Here is a 26689-nt window from a genome sequence, read left to right on the forward strand (position 1 = left end):
GTGTATTATGTTGATTTCACAAAAAGCATACTGACGCTTTCTTCTTTCTCTGCTTGGAAAAATGTACATACTATAATTATCTATTCCTTCAGGGTTCAAAAGAATTAACCTATGAAACGGTTTGTGGCAACTCTTCTTGGTGGTGGTGGTGGTGGAGAAAGAAGTTGTTCAAATTTTAAGCAGATGTTAGAGCTGTTGACTTCCCAGAGCAGTTTAGCTTCCATTTGTCTTCTTACCTGTCAGTGTTTGCTCTTCCATTCCCACTTCTAATTCGTGCCACCACATCTGTTATTTTCTGGCATTTGACTTTTCTCCTCTTTCTTCCTTCATTCTGACCTTGCCCACTGAGCTTTTAGCCCATAACTATGATTAGTCAGCCAGTTTCATTGGGTTTTGAATAATCTCCATTTTTAACTTCATAGCTATTTTTATATTTATACTATTTTCTGCTACTCAGTGTTTTTTTCCCACTGCCAGATATTATCTTTGATTTATTATTTTTTAACCACAGGATTGGAGCCTATTCTTACTCCTTGAGATTGCCAAAATGTGAACATCCATTTTTAAAAAAGATATTATTAATACTGTACTATTGTATTAAGCCTCTTAGGTTATGTTCTGTTTAAATATGGCAAACCAAGCTTTCCAACCTGTTTTGCCATCCCTGCAGCATCTAGTGCCTCTCCACCTTCCAGCCTCACCCAGCAGCTTCTTTGTGCTAAAGGCATGCTGCCCTCTTTTGTGTTCCTAGATTGTACCCTGCTTCCTCCTGCCTCAGGACCGTTGACTGTGTTCTATTTGGAATACTTTTTTAATCCTTTATCTAGTTTGTGGGTCCCCAACCCCTGGGCCAGTACTGGTCCGTGGCCTGTTAAGAAGTAAGCCACATAGCAGGAGGTGAGTGGCGGGTGAGTGAGCAAAGCTTCATCTGTATTTACAGCAACTCCCCATCACTCACATTACCACCTGAGCTCTGCTTCCTATCCGATCAGCAGCAGTTATTAGATTCTCGAGCATAAACCCTCTCGTGAACTGTGCATGTGAGGGATGTAGATTGCATGCTCCTTATGAGAATCTAATGGCTGATGATTTGCCACTGTCTCCCGTCACCCCCAGATGGGACGGTCTTGTTGCAGGAAAACAAGCTCAGGGATCCCACTGATTCTACATTATGGTGAGTTGTGTGATTATTTCATTATAGATAACAATGTAATAAAAATAGAAATAAAGTGCACAATAAATGTAATGCAATTGAACCATCCTGAAGCCACTCCTCTCCCTCCCGTGGTCCATGGAAAAATTGTCTTCCACAAAAACAGTCCCTGGTTCCAAAAAAGGTTGGGGACTGGTGATCTAGTTAACTTTTTCATTCTTCTGATCTCAGCTCAAATGTTACATCTTCAGGAAATCCTTCTGTGATACTCCACCCTCCCAATTCCATATTAGGTCAGCTCTTCTGGTTATATTCTCTCATTGCCCTCTGTGCTTTTTCTTCAAAGCATTGTAATTACACACTTGTATGATTATTTGATTCCTGTCTGTTTCTTCCACTAAAGTATAAATTTTCACAGAGAGAGGAACTATATTTGCTTACAAATGTATTTCTGAAATGTGCTTAGTTTATTCACTCATTCAGTAATACTTGTGCACTTTTTGTGTATCAGGCATTGTTATAGGACCTGGTGTTACTGTAGTGACCAAGAAAAGAAGAAAAAAATCCCTGCCCCCATGGAGCCTACATTCCAGTATGAGAGAGGGAGGGAGTGGAGAAAAATAAGGGAGGGAAGAGGGATAGATAGATAAGGGGTGGGGTTGCAGTGGGGTGTGTGGTACAGTTTTACATAGATGTCCAGGGAAAGCCTCATTGATAAGGCGAGTTTTGAATAAGACCTGAAAGAGGTAAGGGAATCAACCAAGTGAATACCTGGGGGAATATCACTTCACAGAGAAGGAATAGCTGATGCAAATCACCTGAAGGGAGATTGTGCCTAATCATTTTTTGAGAAAGAGCAGAGCCTAAGGCATTTAGAGTTAAAGGAGAGGTCATGAGATCAGAGAGGTGACAGGAATCCAGATTTAAAACCTTGTGGGTCATTTTAAAGACTTTTACTGAAGTGAGATGAGAAGCCATTGGAGGACTTAAGCAAAAGAGCGAAGGGTCTCACACTTGAATAGGATTACTTTGACTGCTATTGAGAACACAGTTAAGGGAGGTAAAAGCAGAAACGGAAACCTAGAAGACAGTGGCTGTAATCCAGATGAGAGATGATGAGCAGTTGGATCAGGGATGCAGCATAGAAGTGGTAAGTGGTATTCAGGTTCTAAATATGTTTTGGAGGTAGCAAGGAGGATTTCAAGATGGACTTGATGTGGAATATGAGAGAAAGAAGTGTTAAGGTTGACTTCAAGGTTTTTGGCCTGAGAAACTAGAAATGTGGAATAATTGATATTCAATATATCTGTTTGTAAAATGACTGAATATTTATTTTAAACATTTGGTAATTCATAGATAAAACAGTTCATCACTTTTGGCTTCAAAATAATGGTTGTCATAATGTTTTTCTCAAAATGTTCCTCTTACTCATTTCTCCGAGTTGTTGAATTCATTTTTCTTAGATGTGAGATAAGCAATATATGACACTTTTTCTTTGCTTGGCAATATCCTTTAATGATTGGCAATGTACATATGAGGAAGACAATTCACATGTTAAAAGATGTAAATTAATTTTGATTGTCTTAGTTGGTTTAATATTCATAACCATAAAAGCTAGCTGTTGATTAGAACATTGTGGGTTTTAGGCCGCGGAAGAAATTAAAAAGTGATTGCCACATCAATTATACCTAAATAAAGCTGTAAATAAAAATAACAATAAAATAATAGTGAGGCAATAAACAAGTAGGAAAAAAAGTTATCACCACAAACACAGTGTTTACTTTTTTCTGTTCTATAAGCCTGATAAGAAATTGGCATATTTGTTTTATTTTTTTCTTTAAAGGATTAATCTTTAGACTTACCTTTTTCATTTAGGCTAAAGTGTCAGGATTAAGAAAGATATATTTCAGAAATACTTAAATCCAGTATTTCTCCATCATTCTTGCCTAAGTTTTACAAAGATTTTCTTGTGATAGAATGTCTGATAAATCAATTAATAATGAATAAAATATTGTATCTTTTTAAATCTGTTGAATATTGTGTTATGGTATCCTGGATTCCCTCTATTGAATATTAATATGTAGTTATATTTATATTTTAAACTTTTGTTTATTAAGGGAGCAGAAGGATAAACATGAACGTATTTTCTTTTCATTGAATTGTCCACTTTCAGTTACCTACACTAGTGGACAGAAACATTGTGAATAATCAAAAATATTTTAAGTCAATTATATGATTTATTTTAGTTTTGTTCAACATGCTTTCTTGAGCATCTACTGTATATACTACACCAGGCACTGTTCAGAAATTGGGATTTAAAGATGAATGAGGCATAGTTCCTGTTTTCAAGGAGCTTGTGATCTAATGTGGAAGAGAGACAAGTAAAAGGATAATTTAAATATTATGTGGAGAACTTTTACTTATCGTCATGAGGAATAATTTTATGGAATTTTCCCTTCTATCACAACTAAAAGACTGGAGAAAATTATATGAGAAACTACTTTTAGATATTGAGGACAAGAGAGTACAGGACCATGATCCCTGAGAGAAGGGAAACAAATGAGGTAAGCCCTAATTGCCCAAGCCTTCTCACTGGATACAGTTTTTGGATAGTAGCACTGGGAGGAGGAACTTAAGCAATGCAAAATGGTCTGAGTTGAGGAAACAAAGATTGGAATTTAGGGAGGCCAAGTTAGCTAGAATTTTCAGGACAATGTACTTGAGAGGACAGATCCACACAGAGAAAAAGCTCTGGAAATCTGGATGGAGATCCTCTTGAGTCTTTGGATGTACTTGAACCTGTGTATACAGACAGGAAACCCCACTGGGCTGAGTAAAGAAAAACTACTGGGGAGCAATAAGGTGGACAATTCTAAGAGCTCATATGGGAATGGAAGACATTCATGTTCCCTCTTGTCACAATAGAAATATTTCATTAAACAGAAGAGTTCTGCCTTAATAGAAGGATTAAATTAAATTAAATATTCTTCTAGACCTACCCTAAAAAAATCTTATAAACAAGATTTGCACATGACCCATAAGTAGCTTACCTGCCTACTAAAACAAACATCAACATCCTTTATGGGAAGACGGCAAAACTCATTTAACAAAATAGTAAACACGATGTTTGGTATACAGTCAAAAATTACTAGACATGTAAAGAAGCAGCAAATTACAACTCAGAGCAAGGAGGAAATTTGGTCAATAGTAACATACCTAGAAATGATATATATGATGCAATTAGATGGAAAAATAATTAAAGCTTTTAGAATATTCTAAGTATACTCAAGGACATGAGCATAATGAGGAACTAAATGGAAGATATAAAAATAACCAAAGACACAGAAGAAATATTTGACAAAATTCAACAACTTTCATGATAAAACCACTCAATAAACTAGGGATAGAAGGGACTTTCCTCAATCTGATAGAGGGCATCTATAGAAAAATCCACAGCTAATGTCATTCTTAATGATAACGGAATGAATATTCCCCTCTAAGATCAGGAACAAGACAAGGATATTTACTCTTACAACTTCTAATCAACATTATAGTGGGGGTTTTAGGCAGAGCAATTAGGAAAAAAAAAAAGAGAAAAAGGAAAAGCATCCATATTGGAAAGGAAGAGGTAAAGCTATCTCTATTCAAAGATAACATGATCTCGTATATAGAAAACCTAAGGAATCTACAGGAAAACTATTAGAGCTAATAAACAAGGCCGGGCACAGTGGCTCATGCCTGTAATCCCAGTACTTTGGGAGGCCAAGGCGGGTGGATCACGAGGTCAGGAGATCAAGACCATCCTGGCTAACATGGTGAAACCCCGTCTCTACTCAAAATACAAAAAATTAGCCGGGCATGGTGGTGGGCGCCTGTAGTCCCAGCTACTCAGGAGTCTGAGGCAGGAGAATGGCATGAAACCGGGAGGTGGAGCTTGCAGTGAGCCGAGATCGCGCCACTGCACTCCTTCCTGGGCGACAGAGCGAGACTCCATCTCAAAAAAAAAAAAGAATAAATGTGTACATCCACCTCATACCATACACAAAAATTAACTCAAAATGGATCAGACAGCTAAATGTAAGAGCTAAAAATGAAAAACTCTTATAAGAAAATACGGGTGTAACTCTTCATGAGCTTGGATTAGGGAATGGTTTATTTTAGATATGCACAAGCAATAAAGTATAGATAAATTGGACTTCATCAAAGTTAAAAACTCTTGTGTTTCAAAGGATACTATCAAGGAAGTGAAAAGACGACCACAAAATGGGAGAAAATATTTGCAAATCATATATAAGGGACTTGTATCCAGAATATATTAAAAACTCTTACAACTTAATAAAAAGATAACCCAATTTAAAAATGGACAAAGGAATTAAATAGACGTTTCCCAAAAAAGCTATACAAAGCCACTTCCAGTAGGGGCTTGTCTTCCAGGACAAGATGTGGAGGAGAAAGACAGTGGTATTGATGATCCTGACCTTGTGTAGGCCTAGCCTAATTATATGTGTTTGAGTGTAAATAGTTTAAAAAGAAAAAAAATATTTTTATACAAATGTACGATGTATTTTTTTAAGCAACATGAAAAGTTGCTTACATTATTAGTTATCAGGGAAAGGCAAATCAAGACCACAATGAGATACCACTAGTGTGGCTATAATAAAGGTGGACAGCAATAGTGTTGGCAAGAATATGGAGAAATTGGAGAAATGTAAAATGATGCAACTGCTTTGGAAGCAGTTTGGCCATTTCTCAAAGCATTAAACCTAGAGTTACCATATGATTCAATGATTCCACTTCCAGGTATTTAAGAGAATTACAAACATGTCCACACAAGACCTTGTACAGTCGTGCACCACATAACAGCATTTCAGTCTATGAAAGACCATGTATGACAGTGGTGCAATAAGATTATAATGGAGCTGAAAATATTCCTATTGCCTAGTGACGTTGTGGCACAACATATTACATGTTTTTGTGATCGCAGTGTAAACAAACCTATTGTGCTGCCAGTCATATAAAAGTATAGCACATACAATTATGTACAGTACATAATACTTGCTAAAGATAATAAATGACTATGTTACTGGTTTATGTATTATTATACTTTTTATAATTATTATTTAGAGTATATTCCTCCTACTTATTAAAAAAAGTTAACTGTAAAAAAAGTTAACTGTAAAACAGCCTCAGGCAGGTCCTGTAAGAATTATTCTAGAAGGCATTGTTATCATAGAAGATGACAGCTCCAGGCCAGGCATGGTGGCTCATGACTGTAATCCCAGCACTATGGGAGGCTGAGGCAGGCAGATTGCCTGAGCTCAGGAATTTGAGACCAGCCTGGGCAACATGGTGAAACCCCGTCTCTACTAAAATACAAAAAATTAGCCGGGCATGGTGGCATGCACCTGTAGTCCCAGCTACTTGGGAGGCTGAGGCAGTATAATTGCTTTAACCCAGGAGGCGGAGGTTGCAGTGAGCTGAGACCATGCCACTGCACTCCAGCCTGGGTGACAGAGCGAGACTCCGTCTCAAAAAATAATAATAGTAATAAATAAAAGAAGATGACAGCTCCATCCATGTTATTGCCCCTGAGGGCCTTCCAGTAGGGGCTTGTCTTCCAGGACAAGATGTTGTGGAGGTCAAAGATAGTGGTATTGATGATCCACCCTTGTGTAGGCCTAGGCTAATTGTGTGTATTTGTGTCTTCGTTTTTTACAGAATGTTTAAGAAGTAAAACATAATATATTTTACAACTGTACTGTATATTTGTTTTAAGCTAAGTGTTATTACAAGTCAAAATGTTTTTAAAAAGTTAACTTAAAAAGTTAAAGAAAGTGAAAGTTAATTTATTATCAAAGAAAGAAAAATATTTTTAAAGTAGTGTAGCCTAAGCGTAGTGTTGATAATGTCTAGAGCAGTGTACAGTAATGTCGTGGGCCTATGCATTCACTCACCACTCATTGACTCACTCAGAGCAACTTCCAGTACTACAAGCTCCATTCATGGTAAGTATCTTACACAGGTATACCATTTTTTATCTTTTATACTGTATTTTTGCTGTACCTTTTCTAGGTTTAGATATATTTAGATACACAAATGCTTATTACGGTGTGCCTACAGTGTTCAGTACAGTAACATGCTGTATAGGTTTGTAACCTATGAGCAATAGGCTATACAGTATAGCCTATGTGTGTAGTAGGCTACCCCATCTTAGTGAGTGTGAGTACACTTGATGATGTTCTCACAACAGCATAATCACATAAGGACTTTTTTCTCAGAACATATCCCTGTTGTCAAACAACACGTGGCTGTACATGAATGTTCATAGCATTATTCATAGTAGCAAAAAAGTGGAAACAACCCAAATGTCAATCACGTGAGGAATCCAAAAACAAAATATGGGCATATCTATACAGTGGAATTATATTCAGGCATCAAATAAATGAAACACTGAAACATGCTACAAAATGGGTAGTCCTTTTAATCATTATGCTAAGTGATAGAAGCCAGATGCAAAAGACCACATATTGTATGATTCCATTGTTGTGAAATGTCCAGAATAGGCAAATCTGTATATAGAGAAAGTAGATCAGTGGTTGCCTAGGGCTGGCAGAGTTAGGGGAAATTGGGAATGACTGCTAACAGGTATGGAGTTTCTTTGGTAGGGGGAGTGAAATGTTCCAAAATTATATAATGGTAATTGGATGCACATATCTGTGAAAATACTAAAGCCCAATGAATTGTATACTTTAAAAGGATGAATTATGTGGTATGTGAATTATGTATCAATAAAAACTGTTTGTAAAAGGAACCAAAGGGGCTCTAAAAGTTAGGAAATACAATATCTGGGCCGGGTGCAGTGGCTCACACCTGTAATCCCAGCACTTTGGGAGGCCGAGGCAGGCAGAACACGAGGTCAGGAGTTCGAGACCAGCCTGACCAACATGGTGAAACCCGTCTCTATTAAAAACACAAAAATTAGCCAGGCATGGTGGGGAGCACCTGTAATCGCAGCTGCTTAGGAGGCTGAGGCAGGAGAATCGCTTGAACCCGGGAGGCAAAAGTTGCAGTGAGCCGAGATGGCGCCACTGCACTCCAACCTGGGCAACAGAGCAAGACTCCATCTCAGAAAAAAAGAAAAGAAAGAGAAAGAAAGGGGGGAGGAGGAAGAAGAGGGGAGGGAGGGAGGGAGGAAGGAAGGAAGGAAGGAAGGAAGGAAGGAAGGAAGGAAGGAAACCTGATATGAAAAATTTCCTGGAAGAGATTAAGAGCAGATCAGAGGCCGCAGAAGAAGAGACCAGTGAATTTAGAGATAACTTAAAAAATTGAAACACAGAGGGAAACAAGACTTCAAAAAGCTAAGATGCTCCTCAGAGACATGTGGAACAACATAAAAGAATCTAATAAAATGTGTAAGTGGAGTTCCAGAAATTATGGCAGAAGAGAAAGAATATTTGAAAATTTAGGAGATGAGTCTTAAAGGATGAATTGGGATTTGTCATGAGAATAAAGGGAGCAAGGGCATTTTAGGTAGAAGAAACAATATTAGCAATATTGTGAAAGCTTGTAGCCATATTATGAGTACTATGCAATGTCATTTTAAATGTGTTTTAATTATAAAGGATAGTTTTTTATTTGGAACTTTATTTCACTAAGTGATATTACATATTTTGAATTCTCTTTTGGTAGGCTAACCATCTACTAACTTATCCTTTTGTATCCAGCTGGTGATTAATAAGTTCTGGCCAGTTTCTTAAAAAGAGTTACTAGTTGGCCAGGGGAAGCTAGTTGGAGCTTAAAATTAACCGTATGCTGCTTAGATTTTTACTACATGAGAAAACGTTAATAATTGCTGACGTAAGGCAAAGCTTAAATGCTTAAAATAGATTTTTTGCATTTGTTTAGTTTTCTATTTCTTTTTAGATTTTTTAGGATTGATTTTTTTTCTATTTCTGTGAAGAATACCATTGGAATTTTCATGGGGATTGCATTGACTCTGTATATTGCTTTGGATAGTATGGATATTTTAACAACGTTAATTCTTCCAATCCATAGACATGGATATCTTTTCACTTATTTGTGTTGTCTTCACTTTCTTTCATCTATGTTTTATAGTTTTTAGTGTACAGGTCTTTTACTTCCTTGGTTAAATTTATTTCTAAGTATTTTATTTTTGATGCTTTTGTATCTGTTTCTAGAAATGAAGTCAATGGAACATGATAGTAGCCAGTTAAATGAACTTCAAAAACAGAAGAGTGAATTGATACAAGAATTATTTACTCTCCAAAGAAAACTTAAAGGTATTACCTTCATGAGTTAGCTTATTTTGCTGATAAATATAGTTATATATGCATGATAAGGGCATATTATTCTTTTAAAATATATTAACCTGTTGTGATATAGTGCTATTATTGGTATAAAAAAGAAATAGATAAAACACTAATCAACGTGAGATCTGATATTTTTAATTTCACAAATTTTTTAAAGATCTTTTTTGTGCATGTAATTGCTATATTAAAGTAGAAAATAAAAATCATTAGTATATAAATTTTATATGCAAGCACCAAAAATTAGAGTACTGTTCTTATGAGTGAATAATCTTTATGTTTAATTTTCAAAAGATTGCAACTATTTTTTGATTTGTTTAGTTTTTGAAGATGAAGAGAATGAATCCATTTGTACTACCAAATATCTAGAGGCAGAAAAAATAAAAATCAGTGAAAAGCCTCAAAATGATGCAGAATGCTTAAGGTAAGAGTTTCCTGTTATATTTTGGCCTAAATCAGGTAATTTTTCAAGTTAAATAGATTTCAGTATAAAGCTAAGTGCATCAATTAGTAATTTGAAGTTCCAGATGAGGACATTATTTTCTTCTCCGTGTATTCTGACACGTGCTAATAAGGAAACACTTCAGGGGCTAGAAAGTGCTACACATAAGTTCATGATGCGTTGGGTTGATGACTGATAATAGTGAAATTAATTTTATCTTTTCTTGAGACTCAGTATTTTTCACATCCCAAGAGATAAGACAACTCTCCTTTCTGTTATTCCTAACTTTTGGCGGGAGATGATTGAAATTACTTTTAATCTTTCTAGATTCCAGCGGTGGGAGGAAATCAGTCTGCTATTTTACTTGACATTTGTTACTCTGGTTTTGTTCTTAAAAAGTGAAAATGTATTTTCTGTATGGATTATTTAGATGATTTTTATGCATTTGGATAATGAATGTATGATATTTGAAGTGACATAGTCATAAACACAAGGAGTAAAGACCTCAAGTTTTAAAATTTGACTCTCATTGATTAATAATTTAGTGTTACCTTTGCTGGCTTAATTTTAAAGAAGTTCCTGCACTTTCTAGGTTTCATATAAGAAAAGAAACCTCATTACTGGATCTATGAAGAAGCAAATGAAGCCTTCTTTCACATAAATCATATAGGAAATATGTCCACTAGAGCTGAACAAATGCTTCATATTAGCAGTGTATTACCTTAGGCAATAATTTTAGTAGATTGTGAGAAAATATTTGCAATTTAATTTTATGTTAAGTTTTATAAGCATAAAATATCAATCTCTTGGGTGATATGTATGATGCAGAATGAGTTTTGATAATGACAATCTGCTCATTCATTTTTTTTTGCACTTTAAAAAATGGTGATGCCCACTGGTGTCATTAGAGTTAGTAGTGTGAGGGCTTCCAATCTGAACTCCAGTTTTGTAGGTTTATCACTCAGTCATAAAAATGTGCTCTGGGTTAAAATTAAACACACAAAGTCTGTTAGAGAATGCTTTTTCCTTCACAAATGATGACTTAGGAAATTTGGATAGAAAGAAATATCAGTGCATATATTTAGTCCATTCATTGCATTTTAGCAGTTATTAAATTAAATGCCAATATTTATCAATTCCTACTTTTCATTCATTGATATGTGTACTTAATTTCCCAATTAGCATGTTTCATAAGTTTTCCCAGGTGTGAAGAGTGAAGTCAACGTACTGAGTATAAAGATTTTAGGAAAGAGGACTATCAGTCTTACAATTAATGCAATAACAAGAAGCTAATGATGTCAAAAAACAATAAGACATTGATTCAGCTTCATCATGAAGGCCAAAATTAAGTTGATGTTGTTATTGAATTTTGGGATAGAATAGTCTTTTTCATCTCTGTGTTCAAATATATATGGAATTCCATAATAGTTGCATTTCTCTTAATTTGTCGGGTTTGACTTCTTAATGGAGTAGATGTTATTTTTATAGCAGGATTTCTCAAACTTGGCCTTGTTGACATTTTAGACCAGATTATTCTTTGTTGTCGGGGGCTGTTCAATGCATTGTGAGATGTTTAGTAGTAACCCTGTCCTCTACCCACTAGATGCAGTAGCACCCTGCATTCACCGGTTGTGGCAACCAAAAATGTCTCCAGACATTGCAAAATGTCCGCTGGGGAAGGGGGTTGCAAAGTCCCCCCAAGTTGAGAACCAGCTTTATTTTAAGGTTATTATGACTTCTACATTCATTAACTTTAACCAGTAAGAAAGCAATTACAGAGGAAATCTTTAATATTAATTCATTTCTATGAGCTTACTGTTTCTAGTTTTAGTAATTAGACAACTTTAATACATGCTTTATTTTGTCTATATTGAAATTCTTTTATAACGATTATGGTTCATATTTTAAAGCTTAATATGCCATGTTCAGGTTATTTGTTGGACTCTATCTTGATGTTATCCATTAGTGTAGAGAACCAGTGTTTCACAGTTTAGTGGTCTCTGCTTTAGGTAACGTTTGCATTCACAATGGTTTAATGGTTCACATTCAGAATGATAATAGTCTCTGCTTTAAATAATCTGTCTCTATTTATAAATATCAAGATGTTTGTTTATTTAAACATTCTGTTTTGAAGAGTACGTGTGTAACTAACACACATTTAAGCAGCTGACTTATAGAATATTGCTATGATTTACACTTAAACCATAGGTTAGGTTAATTTATCAGAAACCTCCCAAAGAGGTATGTAATTATGACTGATCTGGTTTTTTCATATAGTGTAGGGAGAACAGAAATAATAAAGATCAGAGTCTTAAGAGGCAGTAAGCATAGTGGTTAAACCCTTTTGAAACCCAGCTCTCCCCCCACTTATGGTTCATCTTTCTTTCACTCTTTGCATCTTGCACAGTCCAGGGCACATAGTGGTCAATAAATATTTGTTCCCGTAATTGAGTCTACATATAATTGAATTTTCACTACGAAAAGATTAAAGTTCGTCTTCATATATTTTCAGTGTTATTTGCAAAGACATTATGTATTCTAACCACTGGGAAAGTGCCACTTTGGAATGGATTATTTTCATTCCTATCTTTTTCTTCGATGTGGAAAAAGCTTTACAAGTTTAATCATGCTGACCTCCCCTTAGTCCCTCATTCCCTTATCCTAATGTGGAGAGGAGTGACACAGTCTGATCGGTGAATCTGGAAAGGCAAACTGGGAAATGTGGAGCCCAGCCCCTTTCTTTTCCCTGTCTCTTTGGAACATTGCCTGCCTCAGAGAGCGTGTTTTCCCACTCTGCTTCTCCATCTCTTAAGTTTTATCATTGCTGGACTCCACAAGAGAAAGCCTGTGGGGTCCACTGCTACCTTTAATGGTGTGAGTTAAGTTAGTCTAATACTGGGGTTTGATATTAGCAAACCCTTGCCTACAGATTTAAGCCACATTCTCCAGTATCTGCTATCTCAGTAATAAATGTGACATTTATGCTTGCCTTCTGCCTTTCTTATTTTTTGATTGGGCAGATTTCAGGCAGGAAAGAAGAATATTATATATTGGGCCTCTGTAAACCCCCAAACCTATTATTATTATTATTGTTATTTGAGACAAAGTCTTGCTCTGTATCCCAGAGCAAGGGATTACAGGCATGCACCGCCACGCCTGACTAATTTTTGTATTTTTAGTAGAGACACGGTTTCACCACGTTGGCCAGACTGATCTCGAACTCCTGACCCCAAGTGATACACCTGCCTTGGCCTCCCAAAGTGTTAAGATTACAGGCGTGAGCCACTGCACAGACCTATTATTTTTTGTTATTACCCAACACGAGGTTTACCAAAATGCACAGTTCTTGATCATGATTTTTTTATTTACTCCAAATTATAACATAACAGACAATTTTAAACATTTCAGGAATTTTCTTTCACCACAAAACTTCCTTCTAGAATGGTTGTACATCTTGTATTACTGATATTTGTGCTTGTTTAATGCAATAGGAAGATTGTTTTAGGAATAAATCTGCATAGGCAACAGCATGAGATTTTCATTCTGAGCACTTAAAGATGGTGTGGCTTTGTTTCATCACCACAAGACAGGGCAATAAGAACAAAAAGAAATGAAAAGAAAAAAAGGTAGTATGGTTTGTGAAGAGCATATTTGCAATGTAAGCTGCACAAAAGTTAATATACACCTGCTACGAGAGACTCTAAATGCATTAATGTCATGTAGTAAAGCAGTGCTGTGACCTCTTCAGTGAAAAAGTCATCTAGTTAAGTTGGTCATAGAGGTCACACTGTTGGTCCTTAGACTTGTAAGAAGGCATAAACTCAATATGGTATTAACATGTTTTCAAACTCTTTCAAGGATACATAAATAAATATGTATATTTTCACATGTATATATTTTTTATTATGAGAACAGGCGGGCCAGGCGTGGTGGCTCATGCCTGTAATCCTAGCACTTTGGGAGGCCAAGGGGGGCAGATCACGAGGTCAGGAGATTGAGACCATCCTGGCTAACATGGTGAAACCCCGTCTCTACTAAAAATACAAAAAAAACTAGCCGGGCATGGTGGCAGGCGCCTGTAGCCTCAGCTACTCGGGAGGCTGAGGCAGGAGAATGGTGTGAACCTGAGAGGCAGAGCTTGCAGTGAGCCGAGATCGCTTTTCATACCCTTGCTCTGACACCCCAACTGTGACTACTGTTAAAAGTTTGATGTGTATACTGTCAGAATTTATTTCTGTTTGTGTGTGTACACACATGTACATAGGTATGTCTGTGTGTGTTTAGCAAAAATGGGATTATGAATCACACTTACTGGTCTGCAGTTTGCTTAATTATTTATCAAAATGTAGATGTTTTCATTTTAGTTTGTACTAATCTTCATTCTTTTTCATGCTATTATATGGAGATGCCATATTTATATAACCAGTCTCTCATTAATGGATGTACAAGATAGTTTCTAAATATTCATAATTAGACACACTTTTATAAATGTATCCTTAAATACTTGCAAGAGTCTTTCTGTAACATTATTTAGAATAAGCAGCATTTCGTAGAGTAATATGAATTGTTACCCAGGCTCCATTTATAAAATAGTCTACATTATCTTTGCTCTTTGTTTTCAACAACAGAGAAGCTCAAAGTAGACAAGAGTAACAAGATCTCAGTTCTACAGTGTCCTCAAAATATTAGTCAAATAGTTGTGTGTCTGTACCTTACCTATATTGTCTCCATCTTTTTTAACATTTATAAAATATGAGAATCCCCATTTAATTCCAGGACTGTTTTTTAGCTCTATATTTTGCTGAATATTTCTGTTGACTCTGCATCTTTTCTGGTAAAACTTCATCATTTATTCACTAACAGAAGTGTCTCTACAGCATTGATTATGTAGCCTTCAAGCTAATAGAGATCCCCTGTTTTGTGAATCCTTGGCACATACTGTAGTTATTAAAGCTTCAAAGCAAATACAGAGGAAATTTTTATGGTAGACTCCATTGATTATTTTAAAAGTTATATTCTGATATAAATGTAACTTTTCCCCTAAATTGTGAAATAATTTTATTATACAAGCCATACAAAATATTACAGTGATTATTTTCTAAATTCACTGGTATCTTTAATGTCATACAGATTTCTTTTTTCATTTTCCTATGTTTATCTTTATAAATCAACCCCTTTTGGTGTGGGTTTGGGAAGATGACAGAAAATATGTGGTAAAAGGAGATGCCTACCCCAACCAACCAGGATTTGGAGGAAGGGAGATGCTGGCAGGACCGCTCCCTCTTCTAGCCCTTTCTCAGCAGATTCCTCTGGTCTAGCCTTACACTCCTGTGAAAGCTCTTACCTATCTGCTCTTGGCCTGGACTGAAGGAAAGCAGAATTAGAAAACTGATAATTCTACTGTCACACATTCAACTTTCATACCCACTTTCAGAAATAAATTATATATGAAATTGGAGTACTGATAGTACTTTAAATAGAATAATTTTGTGCTTAAATGCCACTAAAATAATTTTATATGAATTAATATAGAGATAGAGAATATGTAAAAAGTCAGTCCATGGAAAAACCAGTGGAAAGTAGGAAGAACTAGTTATTAAACCTCTAGTGTGATTAAGAAAACCAAAAAGGACAAGATTAATAAATTTAACATACAAGATTTAAAATTTCGGCTGGGCGCAGTGAGTCACGTCTATAATCCCAACACTTTGGGAGGCCAAAGCAGGTGGATCACCTGAGGTAAGGAGTTCGAGACTGGCCTGGCCAACATGGTGAAACCCCGCCTCTACTACAAATACGAAAATTAGCTGGGGGTGGATGCCTGTAATCCCAGCTACTCAGGATGCTGAGGCAGGAGAATCTCTTGAACCCAGGAGGCAGAGGTTGCAATGAGCCGAGATCACATCATTGCACTTCAGCCTGGGCAACAGGAGAGAGACTTGGTCTCAAAAAAAAAAAATAATAATAATAATAATAGATTTAAAGTTTCATGTGTCAATAAAAGTCATCAAGATTAAATGGTAAACTGGAATAAAATTATAGTCATTATGATAAACACAGGATAACAGCTTGTTAAAAAATCAACTGATAAAAATCCATTAGAAAACATTAAATTAGTGGTTCTTTATCCATGCATTTATCAAACATGGATTAAACACCTACTTTGTACCGTACAGTATGCTAGTTGCTGGGGATACCAACATGAGTAAGACAATGTAATTGAGCTATACTGATTATCAATAAAATGTAAATTAAAACCACTAAATATTATTTAGTCTATCAATTTTTGAAAGATCAAATGATCATAATCAAAATTGGCAAGTGTGTGCTGCAGAGATGACTTATACATGGCTGGTGGCAGTATACATGCTTAGATATATTTGGAATGAAATTTAAGACAAATTATTATAAGCATCTTAAAATGTTTATGCCATTTGACCCAATAATTCCATTTATGAGCTGTATTCTAAGGAAGACAATGCTAAGTACAGAAGAAGCTTTATGCTCACAAAGGTGTTCATAGTAATATTATTTATGGTAAAAAAAAAACTGAAATGCCCTGTTATAAGAAATGATTATGTTAATTAGTGATGTAACCACTAGAATTACTACATATTTATCTTAAATAGTATTAATTGGTATGCAATTAATAGTTAACTGGGGGAAATATATAGAATAGCATTGAGCACACACACAAATACATACACACAAAAGCAAAACTAGGAAGCAAAATTGTATAATCACTTATATGAAAACTAGAGACTGCAATGAAATATACATAAATTTTAACAGCATTGCATTTGAGCACTAGGACTTTGGGTGAAATCTGTCCTTTCTACTTTAAATAGTAGTGTGTACAATTCTGTAGCTAAAATGAGTATGTTGTTAGTTAAGGGTTTCCTATGTCTCTGAGAGGTAACTGAAAAAAATTTATAATGATGCAGGAAATTATAAAAATACATGGAACATAAGTTTTTCTAAACTAATTAGCAATGTTGGCCTATCATAGTCATTATTTGATGACTCAGAGAAAAGTGACAATAACCAGTGCAAAGTGCCCTTAGTTCAGTGAGTGAGGGAAGTCCTTGACTCCTGTAGGCAATCAGTCTATGCACTGAAGCATGAGATCTACTTACCATTATATTGCTTTGGCTAGCTGCAAATGTATTAATATTCATGCCATTATCATCTGGCCTCTTTTGAAGCTAGCAACAGCAATCTTTTCTTTAAGTGCAGATCTAAATTCTACAGCTTGATTATATGCTAAATAGGGAAGTACTTCCTATAATTTGCTCTGAATGCCCTCCTTAATTTCAGCAGTCTCTCATTCTTATTTTTAGGTAACTAAAAGGGTGAGTGGTCACCACCTAATTCTGATAGGCATGAGAAGTCATACAGAACCTGTAGTCCATTTGAAGTGAAGAGATGGATGAGCACGTGTTGATGGAATGGTGGGAATATCTCTACCATTTTATTTGAAAAATAAATTTATTAAAAAGAAGGCTTATGTACATTTCAATAGCAGCATCCATAGTATATTGTAACTCTCCACTTAACTTTCCATTTACTCTTTAAAAATATTTATTACAAGGGTTTTTATACATGTGTAAATATATGATGCTTAAAATTAGTAACTTATCTTTCCTTATTAAGCATTCCTTTAGATTTCTTATTTACTATTAAATTCCTAAAAGTTCAGACAGAACACAGTGAACTTCCATATACATATGTGCTGCATAATGACATTTCAATCAACAGCATATCACATATCTAAGAGTGGTCCCATAAGATTATAAGACTGCACTTTTTATTCCACCTTTTCTATGTTTAGATACACACATACTTACCATTGTGTTTCAGTTGCCTACAGTATTCAGTACAGTAACATGTGGTACAGGTTTGTAACCTATGATCATCGGCTATACCCTATAGCCTAGGTGTCTGGTGTGCTATCCAATCTAGGTTTGTGTAAGTTCACTCTATGATATTTATACAATGACAAAATCACCTAACTATGCATTTCTCACAATATTTTCCTGTTGTTAAACGATGTATGACTGAATAGGGTATTTCACCATCCACCCTTATTATAAATATTATATTGTTATTCCCTAGTGGTCCTTAAAATAATATATGTAAACTATATGTAATTTCTAAAGTATACTAATATAATGAACACCTGTGAACTAAATATGAGCTAAATATGAGCTAAAAATGATCATCCATGAAATAAACTAGAATATTACCAATAACTTGCATTAGCTATGGCTTCTCTTTTATTCCATACTCCCTTCATTACCCCAGATATCGTTGATGTCCTATATTGTATTTCATTTTCTTGTGCATGTCGTTCTACAATGTGATTCATTTACTTGTGTATATATAATTTTCTTTATAGTATTATATAACTAACTTTAGTTTACAGCATGCATTTATCATCTAACCTATACATACATGCACAATCTATTGGTTATTTGTATTTGTTTTTGAGTTGTGTAAAAATTATATTATACTATCTGGGATTTGTATTTTATTCAATGTTTTTTCTAAGATTTACCCACGTTGATGAGTGTAGATGTATGACCATAGCATATTTTTTTCTCTTTTTAATGGACATTTGGTTTGTTTCAAGATTTTGGTATCACCAGCAGTGCTGCTGGTGCACATATGCAAGAGTTGTTCCAGGATAGATGCCTGTTGGAATTGCTGAGTGTAGGGCATGCGAATGTTGAACTTCACAAGATGACGACAGACTATTTTCCAGTGTGATTAAGCCAGTTTATATTCTCATTAGCACATTATGAAATTTCCTGTTGATCTCCATCCTCTTCAATGCTTTTTAAAGACTTTTTAGTTTTTGTCAATCTTGTGGACATAAGATGGTATTTCATGGTCTCTAATGGCCTTGTCCTGACTACGTATATGGCTGAGCATCTTTTGCATCTGTTTATGATCCATGCATTTTTTTCTGTAAAGTAACTCTTATTTTTCTACTAGATTGTTTGAGTAATTTGTCTTTTTCCTATTAATTTCCAGAAGTTTTAATGTTTTACTCTTTCAGTAGTTGTGAATTTTGTCTGTTAATGAATTAAAAATATCTTCTCCAATTTTATGGGGTTTTGTTGTTTGCTTTAGGCTGTTCTACTTGAAGAGTTCCTACTTTTGCTGTGGTTGAAATTTTTAATCATTTTTTATAGTTAGCATTTTTGTTTCTTGGTTAACAATATTCTATTGTATATTTCAAAATAGCCACAAGAGAGGATTTTAAATGTTCTCATGATAAAGTAATGATAAATGTATGAGGTGATGGATATACAAAATACCCTGATTTGACTGTTGCACATTGTATGCATGTATCAAAACATCACACTGTATCCCAAAAATATGTGCAATTATTATGTCATATTAACAAAATTAGAGGCCAGGCGCGGTGGCTTATGCCTGTAATCCCAGCAGTTTGGGAGGCTGACGCGGGCGGATCACAAGGTCAGGGGATCGAGACCATCCTGGCTAACACAGTGAAATCCCATCTCTACTAAAAGTACAAAAAACTTATCTGGGCGTGGTGGCGGGTGTTTGTAGTCCCAGCTACTCGGGAGGCTGAGGCAGGAGAATGGTGTGAACCCAGGAGGCAGAGCTTGCAGCCTGGGTGACAGAGCGAGACTCTGTCTCAAAAAAAAAAAAAAAAAATTAGAAAATTAACAAACAGGAAATTTATCATTGGTACAGTACTATTATCTAACAGTCTATATTAATATTTCCCCTGTTATCTTAATAGTGTTCATTATAGCTACTTTTCTTCTTTCTTTTTCACTTCCTTTCTGTCTCTTTCTTGTCTTCTTTCCCTTCCTCCTCTCTCTCTCCTTCTTATATCTAGGAACCAATTGAGGATTACAAATTATGTTTTCTTCTAAGCTCTTTTATTCAAGAACAATTCCTCTCCTTTCATTAAATTGACACTTTTTCTGAGGTGTCAAGGCTAGTTGTTTTATAGAATGCTCTTCAGTTTGTACTTATTTGTTCCTTTGAGATTATATGCAAGTTAATTTTTTTTGGCAAGAATATTATGTAAGTGATAGTGTGTCTTTTTCAGAGCATTATATCAGGAGGCTCATAATGTCAGTTTGTTTCATTTTTGGTAATGTTAAGTTTGATCCCTTCGTTAAGATTACATCTGCCAGATTTCTCTGGTGAGAAAGTACTATTTTTCCATTGGTAGTACTAAGTAATATATAGGATGACCCTTTGATACCTTGTACATATCCTTTCCCCAATAACCCTTCTCTCAACCGTTTATTGTCCACTAATGATTCCTCCTTGAATCAGTTATTACAATGGTGGCTGCAAAATGGTAATTTCTAATCATGGCATTCTTTATTTATTTATTAACTGGTAAAGTTCTTTTAAAAAGAGGTTTCCTTTTCCCCTCCTTCCCCCACCCTTTTTATTTCTCCTTTTAAAAAAAATTCTCTACGTACTCATGCACCTTTTAAAGTTACATGGGTCATAATCCATTATCGTTATTATTATTTTTGATACCCCAATTTTCCCAAATTTGGCCAGAGGCAATCCCTCTGAAATTGATTTCTGTGTGGGTTTTTAAAAACCACTTTTTTTCTGGTGCAAGAAGGTGTTCCAGGCTCTTCTTTTACATACCTCCCTCAATCCTGGAACCAATTATTTTTTTCAAGAAGCCCTATTATCTTTGAGTTGGGAATAGTATTTAGAAATTCAGACCACAGTACTAGATGTGCTCATTGCTACTGGATGTCATTGCTTCTAAGCACTTTAAGTGGACACAACTAAAATTACCATTTTTAAATGGTAAATTTACACAATCTCCTCCAACTCAAATCCAAAATGACTGGGTTTTTCTTCTCCTTCCTCCATTCTGTATGTATGTCTTCTTTCTAGTTAAAACTCTGGTTCTCAATTATATCAATGTAATTATTAATATCCTAAATCCTACAAATATCACAAAATAATTTTAGAATTACTAGCCATGTACCCCCACTAACAACAAGCCTACTAAATAAAGTATAAGATTCCTCTATAATTCTTAGTGCCTTACTACACATCCCACTGAGGGTGAATAGACTATTGTGTTCAAAAATCACTTTAATTCTTTTTTATTTTTTCTTATGATTATAAATCTGAAATGCAGTTAGGCTTATTCATTTCCATTTGTGTTTAACTCAAGTGTTCTTTTCGTCTAACTTTAGGGCTCATTTTCTCAGCTTTATTGATGGAATTTTATTTGATAAATAAGTAAAACATCAATGTAATTGAAGAGTAAAAGTATATAAAAAGATACATCCAGAGGTGTTTCATTCCATTCTCTATCCTACTGCATTTTCACTCACTGCTGTAGGTTACTGTTTTTGCTAGTTTTTGATTCATCCTTCCTGTGTTTCTTTTTCCAGAAATAGACATTTAATTATATATTCTCATATCCCTTTCTCTTTCACAAACGTTAACACACTGTATATAGTCTTTCGTATCTTTCCGTTTTTTATTTAACAATATATCCTGGAATTCATTTTGTAATAGTTAAAAGAGATTATCTTCATTTTTATAGCTATATAATACTTCATTGTAATAGATGTACTACAGTTTATGCAACCAGTCTCATATGAATAGACACTTACATTGTTTCCAGTATTTTGTGATTACAAATAATGCTGCAATAAATAATCTTGTGTATATGTTGTTTTGTATTGATACAGTATCTTACTGGATATGGAGTGGCAGTGTCAAAGGGAAAATGCAAATGTAGTTTTGTTGGATCTTGCCCCATTCTCCTCCATCGAGGTCATACCATTTTGAATTTCCTCTAGCAATGTTTGAGCACAATTTTTTTTCCCCATAATCTTGCCAAAAGAGTTTGTTGTCAAGTTTTTGAAGTTTTGCCAGTGTGATAGAAGAGAAACAATATTCATGTGTAGTATATTTGCAACTCTTCATTATGAGTGAATTTGAGTGTTTATGCCTTTAAGAACCATTTGTAAATTGTTTTTTTAACTACCTATCTATGACTTTTTCCCATTTTTCTATCAGGCTTTTGGTCTTTTTTGTCCCTGATTAGAAAATTTATTTATATATTATGGAGATTAATCCTTTATCTGTGACATATGTGGCAAATATTTTCTTATGGTTTGTCACTTATCTTTGAACTTTACTTATGGTGGTTTTTGCTACACAACCTTTTAAACGTAATTGAATTTAATACTCTTTTCTTTTATTGCATTTGTGTTTTGAGCAATAGTTTAAAAGTCTTTACCTGCACCCAGTTTATCGAATAATTTATTGATGCTTTCACTTTGACCTTGTACGGTTTCATTTTTTACATTTAAATCTTTGATCCATTTTGAGGGTATTCTTGTATATGCTGTGTAATATAGATCCAGCTTTAGCTTTGGCAATCCATTTATATCCATTTGCAAATGACTATCCAGTTTTCTCAACACAATTTAATGAAGAGTCTATCTCTTTTTCCCAGTGGTTTGAGGTGTCACCTCTATTATCTACTAGATTTCCATTTATACTTTACTCTGTATGTCTTCTACTGTATCCCACTGTTCTATTTATATGCCAGTACTGCAGTGTTTTAATTATAAAAGATAAATAGTAGGATTTAGTGGTTGGTAGGGCTAGTCACTCCTTTTTTTTTTTCTTTATCAGGGCTTTCCTAAAAAGAAAAAGATTAAAGAGCCTTATTTGAATGTTTATTTTTTTCCATATAAACTTTAGGATCAATTTGCCTAGCATCAAGGAAAAAATTTGTATTTTTATCAGGATCATATTCAATCTGATTTAATGTAGAAATAATTAACATTTTTATGATGTCCTATGAAAGAAAAAGTCATGTTATTATTGATGAAAATGAAGGCTATTTTTGTATGCTAATTTTATATCTTGTCACCTTACTAAATTATTTTATTATTTGAATTTTTTTATTCATTGATATTTTTGAGTTTTCAGTTATATTGTCATATTACCTGAAAATTAAAATAACTTTATTTTGTCTCTCAAACTATTATGCCTCTAATTATTTTCTCTAGACTAATTTTAATGGCTAGTTCTTCCAACTTAATATTAAAAAGTAATAAAGGTAATGGGCATCCTTATTCCTGACCTTAAGGAGATTGACTCTAGTGTTTCCCCAGCAATAATATGCTTACTTTGGGATTGACATATGTATTTTTTTATTGGGTAAAAATAATATGTATTAATTCTGATTTTATTGAAAGTTTTTTAAAAATCAGGGATAAGTTTTAATATTTTAAACACCCTTTCAGCACCTCTGAAGATAATCATATTATTTTTCCCTTGGAAATATTAATATGGTCAATTATATTAATGAATTTCTAATATTTAACCATACATTAATTCCGGGAACAAATCCTAATAGATCTTAGTATATTATTTATTTAATGTGGTATTGGATTCTTTTTACTAATATTTTATTTATAATTTTTGCATTAGTATTCATAGACATGTGTATGTGTGTGTATATGTATTCACTATCTTGATCAGGTCTGCTATCAATGTTATGCTTGCTTCAGGAAAAGAAATTCACTGTTTTCCTTATATCTTCATACTTTAGATCAATTTATATAGTTTTTGGATTATCTGGTGTCTCAAAGTATTTTTGCTTTTTGTTCATAATACAGTTTTTAAAAAACTTCATCAGCAAAACAAAACAAAAACTTTCTTCATTTCAGCTATGGTTACTGGGTGAGAAATAGACAAATTTGCAGGGACTATAACATTTAAAGACAAGAAGGAATCAAGAAATGGAAATGAAAAGCACTGGAAAGACAAAAAGAACATCATTAAATCAAAACACTGCAACTGTCTCTACCCAAAAGATAAGAGAGACATTGATTTAAACAAACTTCTTCCACCCTACAGAAGCCATTACTTTCAACTGTGAGGCCTCAGACCTTCTCTCAGTGTTTCCCTACACGGGGAAAGACTTTCACTTTCTGAGGGTCATTTAATCTGTATTTCATCACCCTTAGGCACCCTTTTTCCTTTCTTCTCTCTACCATTGAGTGGTTACTTAACTCTTTCTGCATTGGTGTAGGCTTCAGAGCTGAAGTTAGATGTTTATTTCCCTATTTACATGTAATTTCAAGTTTTGCAAAATCCTCTGTTTCCTTCTTAGCTTGTATACATAACTTATAGATAGTTTTATTTGGTTTTCATATTGAGAGGTCTTTTTTACATTATTTTTCCTTTTGGAAACTTAAACATTTTTAATTAAAAAATTTTGAATTAAAAAAATTTAATTGTTATTTTATAGGAACTTTGACTACTGTCATTGCCTTTTTTAAAACTTACATAGAGAAAATTTACCTTTTAGTATACAGTGAATTGGCAAAAATATTCAGTTATGTAACCACCACTGCAATCAAGATATAGAATACTTTGATGATCCCAGAATGTACGCTCCTGCCTATTTATACTCAGTGCCTGCGTTCCAGCCCCAGCCCCTGATCTGTTTTCCTAATTTTGCTTTTTCCAATATGTCGTACAAATGGAATAATATGCTATGTATCCTCTTCGGTCTGGCTTTTTAGATTTACCATAGTGCATTTGAGATTATATTTGTTTATTTGTCAGTAATAATGGTAGAGAATTCTCCAAAAATAATGAAATACTTTAGAGCACAGATACAAGAAGCTCAGAGAGCCCCAAGCAGCATTAAAGAAAAACAAACATCTATACACATCATATTTGAACCTCTGAAAAATAAAGATAAAGAGAAAATCAGGAAGGAAGGCAGAAAGAGAAAAGACACAAAGACATTATATACAAAGGAATGAAGATAATAACTATAGAAGACTTCTCATCAGAAATCATGCAAACCAGAAGACAAGGGAATGACATCCTAAAGAATGAAAGTAACAGCTGCCAGCTCAGAATTGTCAGTGAAAATCCCTTTCACAAATGGAGGCAAATACAGATATTTTTAGACAAACTCAAGTTGATTGAATTTCTTGCAAACGGACTACATTACAGAAAAGAGCTGTATAAGTTTTTCAGAAAGAAGGACTATACCAGATAGAAATTTGGAGCTATGCAAAGAAATAATAAAACTCCAGAAATGGTTCAAATGGGCCAGTCATGGTGGCTCATACCTATAATCCCAGTACTTTGAGAGGCTGAAGTGGGCAGATAGCTTGAGTCCAGGAGTTCAAGCCCTGGAGTTTGAGACTACCCTGGACAACATAGAGAGACCCCATCTCTACTTAAAAATAAATAAATAAATGAAAGATAATGAAGATAAATATAAAATTAGAAATGAACATGAAGATAAACATAAAGGCCCCTTTTTCACTTTTAATTGATGTAACAAATAAGTGACAAAAGCAAAAAAGTAGGAATATATTTTAGGTTTATAGCATATGTAAAAACAAAAATGTATGATGATGACCGAACAAAAAATGGGAGGGAGAAATTGGAAATAAACTGTTTTGAGTTTCTTATCCTATAAGTGTAGCAAGTGTTATTTTATTTTTCTTTTTTTGAGACACAGTCTCTCTTTGTTGCCCAGACTGGAGTGCAGTGGCACAATCTTGGCTCACTGTAACCTCCGCCTCTGGGGTTCAAGCTGTTCTCATGCCTCAGCCACCCAAGTAGCTGGGATTACAGGCGTGTGCCACCACACCTGGCTAATTTTTGTATTTTTAGTAGAGACGGGGTTTCCCCATGTTGGCCAGGTCGGTCTTGAACTCCTGGCTTCAAGTGATCTGCCCACCTTGGCTTCCCAAAGTGCTGGGATTACAGGCATGAGCCACTGTGGTCCGGCCAAGTAAAGCAGTGTTATATTATTTGAGAGTACACAGTAATAAATTGAAGTCATGTATTAACCCATATGCAAGCATTACAACTTTAAAAAAATACAGTAGTCCCCCTTATTTGCAGTTTCTTTCGCAGTTCCAGTTACCCACATTCACCCATGGTTCCAAAATATTAAATGAAAAATTTCATAAATAAACAATTCTAAATTGCACACCATTCTGAGTAGCATGATGAACTCCTGTGCAGTTCTGCTCCATTCTTCCCTGGACATAAATCATCCCTTTGTCCAGTGTATCTGCACTATATATGCTACCTGCCTGCTAGTCATTTCGTAGCCATCTGAGTTATCATATCGACTGTTATGCTATCACAGTCTTTGTGGTAACCCTTATTGCACTTAATGATGAGCCCAAGTCACATGAGTAGTGATGCTGGCAATTCATATATGCCAAAAAGAAGGTGTAAAGTGCTTCCTGTAAGTGAAAAGATGAAAGTTTCTGACTTAAGAAGGAAAGGAAAAAAATTGTGTGCTGAGGTTCCTAAGATCTACAGTGCAATAAGATATCTTGAGAGGGAGAGAGAGACCACATTCATATAACTTTTAGTACAGTATATTGTCATAATTGTTCTATTTTATTATTAGGTATTATTGATAATATCTTTCTGTGCCTAATTTATAAATTAAACTTTATCATAGGTATATATATATATAGAAAAAATCATAGCATATAGAGAGTTCAGTACTGTCTGCAGTTTCAGTTGTCCACTGAGAGTATTGGAGCATGTAGCCCCCATGGATAAATGGGGACTATAGTAAGTATAAGTAATAAGTCAATAGAGGAGATAAAATGTAATTATTTAAAAAGTCCAAAAGCAGGTAGAAAGAGAGGGAAAGAAAAGGGCAAAGCACATATAGAACAAATAGAAAATTATTAGAAAAATCTTATATTTTTAATT

At 34.6% G+C, this 26689-nt stretch overlaps 1 protein-coding gene across 2 annotated transcripts in view; it reads left to right on the forward strand.

The window, feature by feature from the left end:
• The window catches only part of CCDC172 (coiled-coil domain containing 172), a 55662-nt gene that overhangs the window by 23693 nt on the left and 5280 nt on the right, over nucleotides 1-26689 (forward strand). For both annotated transcript variants that reach the window (XM_016919439.3, XM_016919440.3), the window contains exons 6-7: nucleotides 9352-9453; nucleotides 9802-9904. In XM_016919439.3, the coding sequence (XP_016774928.1) occupies nucleotides 9352-9453; nucleotides 9802-9904 (205 nt within the window). The remainder of the gene's footprint in view (nucleotides 1-9351; nucleotides 9454-9801; nucleotides 9905-26689) is intronic.

Source organism: Pan troglodytes, chromosome 8 (assembly GCF_028858775.2).
Source record: "Pan troglodytes isolate AG18354 chromosome 8, NHGRI_mPanTro3-v2.0_pri, whole genome shotgun sequence".
NCBI lineage: Eukaryota > Metazoa > Chordata > Mammalia > Primates > Hominidae > Pan > Pan troglodytes.